This window comes from Pseudonaja textilis, chromosome 6, assembly GCF_049901715.1.
Source record: "Pseudonaja textilis isolate UNSWEBS1 chromosome 6, rPseTex1.2, whole genome shotgun sequence".
Classification (NCBI taxonomy): domain Eukaryota; kingdom Metazoa; phylum Chordata; class Lepidosauria; order Squamata; family Elapidae; genus Pseudonaja; species Pseudonaja textilis.
The window spans coordinates 8,515,502-8,527,750 of record NC_141995.1 but is presented as its reverse complement, the minus strand read 5'-3'; the positions used below and the strand labels follow the sequence as shown (position 1 = coordinate 8,527,750).

The 12,249-nt window shown below is 41.7% G+C and overlaps 1 protein-coding gene across 1 annotated transcript in view; it reads left to right on the top strand.

Moving 5' to 3' along the window:
- CNOT6L (CCR4-NOT transcription complex subunit 6 like) overlaps positions 1-8,349 on the top strand; it is a 39,590-nt gene extending 31,241 nt beyond the window's left edge. The window contains exons 8-12 of the mRNA XM_026717129.2: positions 186-340; positions 850-1,001; positions 2,735-2,962; positions 4,129-4,331; positions 5,903-8,349. Of these exons, the coding sequence (XP_026572914.1) occupies positions 186-340; positions 850-1,001; positions 2,735-2,962; positions 4,129-4,331; positions 5,903-6,115 (951 nt within the window). The 3' untranslated portion in view covers positions 6,116-8,349. The remainder of the gene's footprint in view (positions 1-185; positions 341-849; positions 1,002-2,734; positions 2,963-4,128; positions 4,332-5,902) is intronic.
- Positions 8,350-12,249: the final 3,900 nt, after the last annotated feature.

Sequence of the window (12,249 nt, the reverse complement as noted above, 5' to 3'; positions counted from 1 at the left end):
CTGTCATGGTTGTCCCAACCCATGTTGGGGACAACCGTGTCCTGGAGGACTTGAGAATCTCCACAGACATTCCTTTCTGTAGAGTCTCTACCTTCCAGCGTAGGAAGCACGTAGAAGCCAAAGTGGCTGCTCTTTTTGCACAGCTCTCTCTTGCGCACCAGTAACCCTGCCTTCTTCACTTCCAGGAAGTAGAAACTGAGCAATACTTCACCCTCTTTCTGCCAGCATTAAAAGAGCGTGGATATGATGGATTTTTTTCTCCAAAGTCACGTGCCAAAATCATGTCGGAGCAGGAGCGAAAACATGTGGATGGTTGTGCAATATTCTTCAAAACAGAAAAGTAAGAGATTCATTCCTCCGTATTTGCGGCTTGAGTGTGCAAAGCAGCCCTGTTTGCTCCCTTCCAAATCAGTATCTGTTCTGGCCATACATGCAGCAGTTCTGAAATCACCACATCCATATAAAGAATGCTGAAGGGGGGCGCTTAGAATTCTTGGTAGTCATTTTATTTTTTTCCCATTTCTTACAAATAACAGCCCCTTTTCCAGATCTTTACCAAAATGTAAAATAAAGAAGCACAAAGAAAAATGAAAACAATGGGAAAATAGAAGAGGATTTGGTATGTTGTTAGGTTTGTAGTTATAGAAATTTATTATTATATAAAAGTAAAAAGTTGAGGTGGTATGTTATTATACAATTATTCTTATTCTACTGCGCCAAGAGGAGTGGGAAGTCAGTGCTTTTCTTTATCTTTTCCCCTTTAGAAACAAGAGTCAGTATAGATTTGTTTCTTTCTCTCCCTCTCTTTTCAATTGGTGATTTATGCAGGGATGTTGGTTTTGGTTCCAGGTTCACACTGGTGCAGAAGCACACGGTTGAGTTCAACCAAGTGGCGATGGCCAACTCGGAAGGGTCCGAAGCTATGCTGAACCGAGTTATGACAAAGGACAACATCGGAGTTGCGGTGGTGTTAGAGGTGCACAAGGAACTGTTCGGGGCAGGTTGGTGTTTGGTGTTTTCATCCCCCAAATGAGGACGGTTTGCAGGCTGGATTTTATTTGTTATATTTACAGCTTAGCTTTTCTCTTAAGCGTTTGAGTTTGGCTTCATGTGGGTCTCCATCCCCGCCACCCCCACCATTCCTGCCACCATCGTAACAGCAACCCTGGTGGACTGGGAGAGGGTGACTGGCCTAAAGTCATTCTAGGCTTCTGTGTCTTGAGGCTAGTCTAGAATCGGGAAATTACATGACCAGCTGTGTAATTTGGAGACGGGCGGGGCTCTGCCTGTGAATCAGTCTTGATTCACGATGTCTGCTTGGACAAGTCCCTGCAACTTTCATAGGAAGATTGTAGAAGTGCTTTGTGACTGATCTCTCCTTCTAGGAGAGAGGTGGGGGGGAGAAGGGGGGAGGGAGGGGGGGGGACTGGTCCATTCACCCAGATAGCTTCACATCTAAGGCAGAACTGGACATCGTGGTCTCTCGGTTTCTAACCTAGTGCCTTAAGTAACTACAGCAAACTGGCTCTCTTTATGTAGCAAACAGCCCTACTTAGCTTAAGTGAAGCTGACAAAGCATGAAATGGGAGGGGGGATGCTGGGGGGGGCGGGGGAGGAACCGTGCCGCCTTGGCAAGCTGCTCCAAGGTCACCCAACTGGAAGAAGGAGGGAGCCGCACACCAACCTGGGCTCAGATCGACCATTATGGAAACTTCTTGCAGGAACTTGGTTGGTGGGCAGCGAGAGGCAGACAGATGGGAAAGTAGAACTTAGTGATTTTGGAGGCAAATCCTCAGTTCTGGCTTTGCCTTATTGCTTTATACTTGGCCTTTAATAAAATTATACCTTTCTTAACAAATGGAGCCAAAGATCCTATTTACTTAGAAGTTGAAGCTGTGGCAGGTTGGACATTGACCTTACCCAGGGCTTTGCTAAGGCTGCTTCCAGGGGAGAAGATCTGCTCATCACAGTCAGGAGGCAGGAGAAATCATTATCCATGTCTTTTCAGAATTCTAAATTGGGCTTGGAAGAAGTGGGTCGATATCCTTTGTAACATTAATGTGGAATGACAGGAGAATTCAGATGGGGAAACAGTTCTGTATTAACCTTCCTGATAATCTAGGCGGGCCCATGATTATTGTTAATTGGAGTTACAGGGCAGACCCTGCTAGGGCACATTAGAGCAGCAGTTGGCTGTCCCACAGTCACCATTTCCTCCTCCTCCTCCTCTTCTGCCTCACAACTTGGTTTCATTCTCATCAGCGCTAGGCAGAGGACTTATTTCTCTGCCCATGCCAAGACACCTGGTGAATCCGCTGCTAAAACGGCACCTGAGAAGCCAAGGAACTCTCAAGAAACAGGCCAAAAGGATGGCCCCCTCTCTGCTTCTGGCCAGGAGGATGTATTTCTTTGGGGGACCTGATGATTTTGGGTGTGGGTCGTATGCCACCAAGTGAGGAAGGCAGGTCCAGTATGATGTCCCTGCGCATCATATCATGCCTGTATCCACTTTGTGTTCATGGAGGTAGGTGTGTTGTGTCAAAATAAGCAGTAGGGGAGAAATAGATTGTGTTACAAACGCAACCCGATTTGTAAGTGCCTCATCTAGCTCTGAAGGTAACACTCATTGCAGACCTTGAACCCATAAAGGTTACAGTGCACAAAAGACGCACAAATGCAATTCCGTATCTCGGGATGAATTGATTTAATTTTGACAACTGTGCTTTGATCTTAGGTATGAAACCACTTCATGCAATGGACAGCCAGCTGCTTATAATAGCAAATGCTCATATGCATTGGGACCCTGAATATTCGGACGTAAAGCTTGTCCAGACGATGATGTTTGTCTCCGAACTTAAAAGTATCCTTGAGAAAGCCTCTGGTCGGCCTGGAAGCCCAACGGCAGACACAAATTCCATTCCTCTGGTGCTGTGTGCAGATCTCAACTCACTGCCTGATTCAGGTAATTTGGAAGCAGTTGCCTTGACTTTGGAGTTAAAGAAAAATTTTAATCTTTGTGCAAAACTTAAAAATATTCTTAGAAGAACCATTTTCAGCATTTAAGACACTATGTTTAATTATGATTGTTACTTAAGTGAGCGGGAATTAAAAGATCATATATTTTATGCCTACTTTGATTTTTTTTTGCCCCAGAAGCTGCCTTTTAGGTAACAAAGAACAAAATAGATCAAGCAATAATGGCATCTACTTTTCTTTACCTCAAAGTTTTTAAAAATGTGCCTCTACATGATTAAAGTTGATTAAATTTGAAAATGGGGTTTTATTAGTGAATGCAATTGTTTTGAGTAAAAGAAATGGATCTAAGCATTGATTCTGAGATTAAAATTAATATCTAGAGAATATCTGATAAATTAATAAGGCTGTTGCAATATTTTGATTAAGGACATGCTTAGAATATGTATATAAGAGTGTCTGAATTTTCTTGGAGAGAGGAGCATGCTAGAAAATGCATTTCGGCCAGAATAAATGCAGAATGATTGCATGATTATTAGCCACTCCGGCTTTTGCCAAAGTAGAAAAATGAGGTTTCAATTAGATAAATAAAAGAGTAATTGGAGCCTAAATTGAACCAGGTCAGCTGTGGAGAAAATGTTGAAATGTTCTGAGTATTGCGATGCACACCCAAATTTCTTTGGAAGTTTACTTTCTCCTGTGCAGTGAACACAGGATTGCAACTTCCCAATTAAATTCTGCTCTGTGTTCTTGAAACAGCCTGGCTTCCCTTCTCAAAGTTATGCTTTGTCCGGCATATTTCTCAGATTATATAGATTAGTATTTTAATATTGGCAGAGATTTTTGGAGTAGGCTGACCTGAGTCAATATGCACAAGTCCTTGGTCAAACTAATAATTTCTCATTTGGTGTACCAGTTATTTTTATCCATAAACAAGAATGTGGTAGGACATTAAGCAACCTTCTGATTCCAGTGCAATAAATCCAGTTAGTGGGTCTTCAGTAACAATTGTGGCTCTAACTACTGAATAATAAATTTTTGTAAATGTTTATAATTGTCTAAGGAAAAAAGAAATCGTTCTCGTGCTGTTGCGCAACGAACGTTGAAGAGCTAATGGTGCAATTCAGTCTCTCAACTGTTGGTTATTCAAACCAGGTGTTGTGGAATACTTAAGCAATGGAATAGTGGCCGACAACCACAAAGACTTCAAGGAGCTGCGTTACAATGAGTGTCTCATGAACTTCAGTGGCAATGGAAAAAATGGGGCTTCTGAAGGAAGAATCACCCATGGTTTCCAACTCAAGAGCGCCTATGAAAACAACTTGATGCCTTACACTAATTACACTTTTGATTTCAAGGTAAGTGCGGTGTGGTTAAAAAAAAGAAAGAGCCCCCAAAGAACTGTGAAACCTGCACCATGCCATCCAAGGTGGTTTGTGAATTCCCAGGTGGGAAAAGGATGACTGCCCATAAATTTGTATAGGTGTTCCACATTTGCCACCATATTTAAAAGGAGATGTAAATTCTGGATCAGGACTTTCAGTCTGATGTTTTGAAAGGTTGTTGCAAGTTCTCTTTTCACGTTAAGCCCATGATGAGTAGAGCTGGGCTCCTAAATCTCCAGTGACTGAATGCTGCAGGCCTCTGATTGGCTTAAAGTCTGACCCAGGGACCTCCAAACATGATAACTTGTAAGACTTGTGGACTTCAACTCCCAGAATTCCCTAACAGATAATCAGAGTTGGAAGGGACCTTGTAGGTCATCTAGTCCAACCCCCCGCCCAAGCAGGAAACCCTACACCATTCCTGACAAATGGCAGCCCAATCTCTTCTTGAAAGTCTCCAGTGGTGAAGCTCCCACAACTCCCGAGGGCAAGCTGTTCCATTGATTGATTGTTCTCACTATCAGAAAGTTTCTCCTTGTTTCCAGGTTAAATCTCTCCTTGTTCAGTTTACATCCATTATTCCTTGTCTGGCCTTCAGGTGCTTTAGAAAATAGCTTGACCCCTTCCTGCTCTCTGTGGCAGCCCCTCAAATATTGGAAGATGCTATCATGTCTCCCCTGTTCTTTCTCTTCACTAGACTAGCCACACCCAGTTCCTGCAACCGTTCTTTGTATGTTTTAGTCTCCAGTCATCCTGGTTGGCCAAGGAATTTGAGGAGTTGAAGTCCACAAGTCTTAAAAGTTGCCATGTTTGGAGATCCCTGGTCTAATTTAACTAAAGGAGACAACCACATGCTTCCTTGTTAAACAAACAGTTGCTTAACAACCCATTCAAAGATACAACAGATCCTCCCAGATCTGCTTACAACCCAGTTCCAGAATTCCAATGGCTGCATAAACACACCGTAGTCATGTGATCACATTTTTGGGTGCTTGGCAGCCGGCTTGTATTTACAGCCATTTGCAGCATCCCACAAACCTTTGGTGTTTTCTGCCAGTTTCCAGCATTTAATTCCAGATTCTTAAAAAAATGCCCTTTGAAGGAAACAGGCTCACTCAACAACTGTTGCAAAAAAAGAGGTCATAAAATTGGGTTCATTCACATACACTTAAACCTCCATGACTTAAACAACCATAATTCTGAGCTCAGTTAGAATCATAAGTTGAAGACTTAACTGTACAGATGCCAATGCGACCTTCGTGTTTCATGCAGTTATCATTTATACTGCTTGTAACAATAAACCATCATTTTATTACCACTGGGTATTAAACCAAGCCAGTGGAGAGTTTATATCCCTCCCAGATAGGTTGATCGAAGTATAAGCAAGATTGTCAATCTCAAACCACCCGTTTCACCTGCCTTAATATTTAAGGGCTAAAAAGGGACTTCTTTCTTTAGAGGGGGACATAATGTAATGTATTGTCAGGTTTGTGTTTTCTGTCTGTACTTATACTTTCTCCCCCTCTCTCTCTCTCCCTCTCTAGGGTGTAATTGACTATATTTTTTATTCCAACACTCACATGAATGTGCTTGGTGTCCTGGGGCCTTTGGATCCTCACTGGCTGGTTGAGAACAACATCACGGGGTGCCCGCACCCTCACATCCCTTCCGATCACTTCTCCCTGTTGACTCAGCTTGAGCTCCACCCTCTGTTCCTGCCTCCCGTCAACGGCATCCATTTGCCAAGCAGGAGGTAGTGCTGCTCTTTCTGGAGGGCAGGCACCCCACCCCCGTTCATTTGTTTATGAACTTGTACAGTTGTAAATCAAAGTCTGTAGGAGTGAAGTATGGCCAACCTTTTTCATAGCTGTTGCTTCATGCTCCTTTCTGTTTTTTTCGGTGTGTGTTGACAGTACAATTTTGCACATTTCTTTTCGGTGCATATTGGTACCACTTGGCACTAGGGCTGGAACCAAAGTTGTTGTTTGTTCCCTTTTTTCAATGGGGTTGGTTTTTTTTTCTTTTTTTTCCTTTTGGTTTTGTTCTGAGGGTACAGACACAAAGTATATACCGAGAAAAGGCAGCGGGCTTTAACATGTTTTAACAGAGCTGCCTTAACGGTCAAATCAGAACGGAGGGATTTGCTTACATGTATACATCCATAGCTAAAAGTTTTGTATCCCCTCTGCCCCGCCCCCCAATTTTTTATCAGTCATAGGCAGATGAGTCCTTCCCCCTGCTCCCAAATAACTCGTTGTTTTTTTAAAAAAATATTCCTCTAGATTAGAAACCTGTATTGGCCCTGTAGGGCAGTGTTTCTCAACCTTGGGAATTTAAAGATGTGTAGACTTTAACTTCCAGAATTGATGTCCACACACCTTAAAATTTCCAAGGTTAAGAAACATTGCTGTAGGGAATTTGTAGATCATTGGAAATAGCACTTAACTGTTTTTAATGTTGATTCTGAGTTCAAATTTGTTCACTTCCCATTGAGCTGGCAAAGTTGCAACATGTTAGTCTTCCTGCCATTAAAAAAAAAAAAAGTGGCTCTATGCAGGAGAGAGCTTTTCCATGAATACCTGATTTCATCCGGCACTAAGTCACCAGGGTGTTCTGCCTTGCTGCACCACCTCCATTTCTGAACTATAAAAGCTTGCACGCTCCGGTCTAAAATTCACAGAATCACCTCCGTTGCACTAAGAGGCAAGGATGAGCCTGAACCTCTGGATTGAAGCCACGTTCTCTACCCGAAAAGTAAGATAGCACCTGTCTTTTTACTTGAAGGAGACCCCAAATTACAAAATTCAGAGAAACACAAGTACCGAGGCAGATGACCGAGAAGGAACCCACTATAATTGAGGACATCCAATTAATTGTTGAATCCTGCATTTAAAATCAGCGATGAGAATTCCTCTGCTAAATGTCTACCCATATACAAAGAGATTCCGACCCAAACGCAATCCTTTAAAAAAAAAATATTTTGTAAATTATAAAGCCCTTCCATTGCCCTTTTAAGGTTAAGAAATGTTAGTAGAAGTGAAGTGGGAGGTAGATGTTTAGTTTTAGCCTCTTTCAGGTGGAACAAGCAATTTTTTCCTCGATGCAATTTTTTGTGTCAATACGAAAATGAGAATAATGTTCACCTAGCTATTCCCTCAGCATTTCCCCCACCCCTTTTTTTTTCTGAACCCTAGTCGCCAAATAGCCATGTCATGTTTTTAATTCTATTTTCGTTGTTGTTTCTCTTCTTCTTCTTCTTCTATCAATTTGGGTTTGTTTGTTTGTTTTTAAAAGGGAACCTGCTTGTTTGTTCCCAGCTGTTATTTTTCTTTCTTCAAGAAACCTTAAGCATCCTCGCGTGCATGTTTGCTTCTGGTGGCCATTTTAAAAACTTTCTTTTTTTTTTTTTTCTGGAGGGTGGAAAAAAAACAATTCTTTTAATGCCATCTCTTTAAGAGATGAGAGATGAGGATTTTATCCACTCAGGACAACTGCTGTTGTGATGGGCTTGAGCAAAATATTAGGGCTTGGCTGTTCCAGTACAAAGAAGGGGTACTAAGCAAGGAAGGTGGTGGGTGCACGTCCTTGGAAGGGTGGTGCATCTTCCATCTTGCCTATTTTGATCCCTTGCACCTAGCCGTATCAGCAGAAGAAAAACATTTAGCAGTAAGTCCCAAGTGCAAGAATGGGGAAACGACGCCCCTTTTATGACTCATGGGCTTCAACTCCCAGAATTCCTGAGCCAGCATGCCTCGGGAATTCTGGGAGTTGAAGTCCACAACCCACTCCTGCCTTAGTGGATAGAATTACAGTTAATTTTTCAACAGCAGCAACAATGGCAAATTGGTTTTTATGTTTTTGGGTATTTCTGCTTGCTGCTACACAAGATTCCTTAAGCTTATATTTTAAACTTTTCATGCACTTTACTATTTCTAATCTGAAAAAAAAGTGATATTTTTAATAAATGAGATTTCCATTATGTGAATGAAAATTTTTAAAGGAGCTCTATTTGTCTCACGAATACGCTAAAAAAAAAAAGAAAGAAAGAAAAAGGAAAATAAAAAGAGTCAAGTAGTTAATTTTAAATCCTAAGGAACCATCGCTTCTTGCAGACGGTAGCTTTTAAGGTATCTCCTTCCCTGCTCTCCTTTCTGTTTGGCTAACTGTATCTGAAACAGCAAAAGGGAAAATCAAATCGGGCTCCGAACCGTTTTCTCATGCTTGTAAGCGGGATGGAAATGGCGCTGAACAAACTACTGAAGAACGCAATCCACTTTCAAAAGGAATTGGTCTCCATCAATTGCAACTTGCTGCATTACGTAGTAGAAGGAAAGAAATATTAATCAGAGCAATATTCCTTTCGTAGGCCCAATCGTCCTACGGCTTAAAACACTTAACTTTCTTGGTGGCTGTTCTTGCAGCCAACAAATGTCAAGACGCATCCTCTGTGGTTTGTTTGATGTGGTATGTGATCCAGGAATCCTGTTGGTTTTGAGTTTCTTTTTGTGGCTGGTTCCAAGGGGAAACAAGCTAGAGTTTTGGGATTCACACAATGCATTAAACAAATCCCAAGAGGTGCAGCTCGGTTCATCTCCAGCTCAGCCTTGTTGAAGCTAAACAACACTCGTGTAAGAAAACTCAAAATGAGAGCTGCACACCAGAGCTCTCCTTATAATCTGGAAGAGGGCTTTGATAGATCCATCTGGCCTTTCAATGTGTTTTTTACAGATCACTGCCCCCTCACTGTTGGCTCCCTTTGGTGGGGGTGTGGGGGGAGGCATCTCACACACTGCGCACACAAGCTAACAGTTTGCAAGAGCAGCTCTGTTTTAACCTCGTTTCTCCCCACCCCGAAAAGGCTAAAATTGAATTATGAAGCATGAGAAGGTTTCTTTCCTTTTAAAGGTCACATTCCCCACACTCAACATTAGTGCAGATATTTTCTCTTACATACCTCAAAAAAGGGTTCAATGGCCGTGTGTGTGTGTGTGTGTGTGTGTGTATTTCAGCTTTGTTCGGGTATTTTTCCATGTCATTATAGTTGTGCTTTTAAAGTTGTAGCAACGTTCCGGCAGAATGTCATCTGCCATCATCAGGCTTCTGTATTGTGTTCATCTGACGAACAGAAGACGATGATGGCAGATGAGATTCTGCCGAAACATTACTACAACTTTAAAAGCACAACTATAATGACGTGGGAAAATACCCGAACAAAGCTGAATACCATACATGTAAGTACCCACGAAAACTTACGAAAACGTACGTGTGTGTGTGTGTGTGTATGTATGTATGTATGTGTACACACACACACACATGGATGGCAAGCCAATTACGATACAGTACTGGGAAGTCAACTAGCATGACAAAACTTAATTTTGTGGACATTAACCCTTTCGGTTTTGTTTTTGTAAGGGCACAACCTTTTGAGAATTGGTCTTTGCCCCAGCCCTGGATGCAGCGAAAAGAAAAGTATTCCCCGACACCTGTTTGCTTCCCTAGGGCTGGAACAAGATAATTCCCACTCCAGTTTGTGCTCCCGAGTCATCTACTGTATCATTTTAAGGCATATTTTTGTTTTAACTTTTATTTTGTGCTCTGGAGGTATGCACTAACAAATTTCCCTCCTTCTCATACGTGCATGTTAACTAGCAGAGTGAGCAATAGTTCCCACCATACTTCACTCCCAACTATTTTTGGAGATGTTTGTATAAAATGGAGTTTAAAAAAAAAAATCGCCTGTGATTGTATATGAACTGCAAAGGAGCCGGTTTATTAAATAATCCAAAAGCACACCATGTTTTGTAGTGTTGTTGGAAGGGTAGGAAGCAGGGGGCAAAATTAAAATCTGGGAACATTTTGTGCACCTCTTAAATTCTTTTGGGGTTTTGGTTTAAGTTTAGGTAATTGATGTGGTCTGGAACAGCCCTGCCGTTTTCTTTGTGCCTTTTTAGAAATTGCACAAGGCTTTGGTTTACGTATTTATAAAGCAATCATTGCGTTCATCTCAGTCCAGGAAAACGCAAGGAAGATAGTCTGGTTCCCGAGTAGAACCAAATGCCATTTTGTAGACAACTGATGGGAAGCTCATCGTAAGACGGGGTGCCAAATAATTGCTATTTAACAGAGGCAAAACAGTCTTCGATGCTGTTTTGCTTCTTGCGTGTGAATAAAAAGGATCACTGAACTGAAGCTGCTGATGTTGCATCTGAGCCCATACTTTTCTTTCTAAAATAAGGATTGCAAGAGTATCGGATTACCTTTATGACTGCGGGGCAACCATAAACGGTGCTATCTGGATGTTGAAATGTATTGTTGGATTTACAACGTGATGCTTCTAGAGAGCCTCAATTGCTTGGGTGATTGGATAGAAGCTCATTTAAACACACAGTGTTACTGAATTTTGTCTATTTGTAACCCTCAGGAGGTCATTCAGGAGTTCTGGTTTAGCACAATTGGGTCAAAGAATGGCTCTGCGTGTATGGTTACGGAAATGACAGGTGATAGTTGATGTACACTTCTCACAGGTGCCATTGCCTTTGAAAACCACACTGAGGCTCCCCAGGTGTTGCACTAGACCAGGGGTGTCCAACCTTGGCAACTTTAAGACTTGTGGACTTCAACTCCCAGTAATTCCTCAGCCAGCTTTGCTGGCTGAGGAATTACTGGGAATTGAAGTCCACAAGTCGAGGAATTACTGGGAATTGAAGTCCACAAGTCTTAAAGTTGCCAAGGTTGGACACCCCTGCACTAGACATTCCTTTCATGAACATCAAGCCACACGTGACCTAAGATTCTTTGCAAGCAAAACAAAATCTGTATCTACTAAGTGTTGATATGATATATCTTTAGTAGAAAACCAGATAGGTCAAAATTAATACGGGGAAAAGTCAGCTCTGACACAAATGGGGTTTATGGCATCACAGAGCAGCTCCTAATGTCCTCTTTTGCATTATTTCCTTCAGTGGTATTGGATGTACTAGCTGAGGATTATGGGTTTTAAAAGGCTACTCAAAATAGGCACCTGGGCATTTGAAGTGAAAATGAAATCCATGAAAACTTTGCCATTGGTAACAATGGAGCATTTCTAGTTGGAAAGCTTGGTGGGTTTTTTTTCTGTCTTTGCTCTAGTTCTTAATGAAGAACAGAATTAATATACTGGAAATAAGCCATTTATTCTCTCCCCTATGTTTATTAGAATAAATTCTTTGCAGCGCATTGTTACCCCAAACTGTCTAGCCACCTCTTTAACTTTTCAGAAAGTGACTTAATAGATTGGGTCCAGATTTAGCTAGAAAGGACCCATTAAAATCTCTGCATCTTGAGACTCACTGGTTTCACTGGATATGCCCTTTAAGTATGGCCAAATCTCGATCCAAACCATTGCTTCAATGGTACAATCAAGAAGATAATTGCTATTATTGGGGAGTGGGAGGAGTCACTCTACTCTCCACTTAGAGTGGTTTGTGTTGGACAATGTAAGCTCTCACAGAGTTCCCAAGGCCATATATGTCTCCCATCTCTCTATTTAAAACTTTCCCTTCATTATAGCAGAGGAAAAAAGTTTATTTGAACCAACTAAATGTCTAGTTTAAACTCCTGCCCAGTTCAGAAGTACAAAAAAACCTGGAGGTCTGCTGTGCCTATTCAGTCCCCCCTGCCCTGCAAGATACTGAAAATTGTCACCTATAGAAGCAACTAGCTTGTTTTTTTAAAAAAAAGGCATTGTCTTAATTCTTCCTCCAAGATCTGCCTTCTGCTGAGAAAAATAGGGAAATTCAGCTTTTTACTTGCCATTTTTTTTGTCCTTTGTTGAATAAGAAATAAGAGAATGTCCTTCAGTCCATTACAAGTATTAGGTCCCTGTGGACCAAATTCAACCCACCTGTAGTCT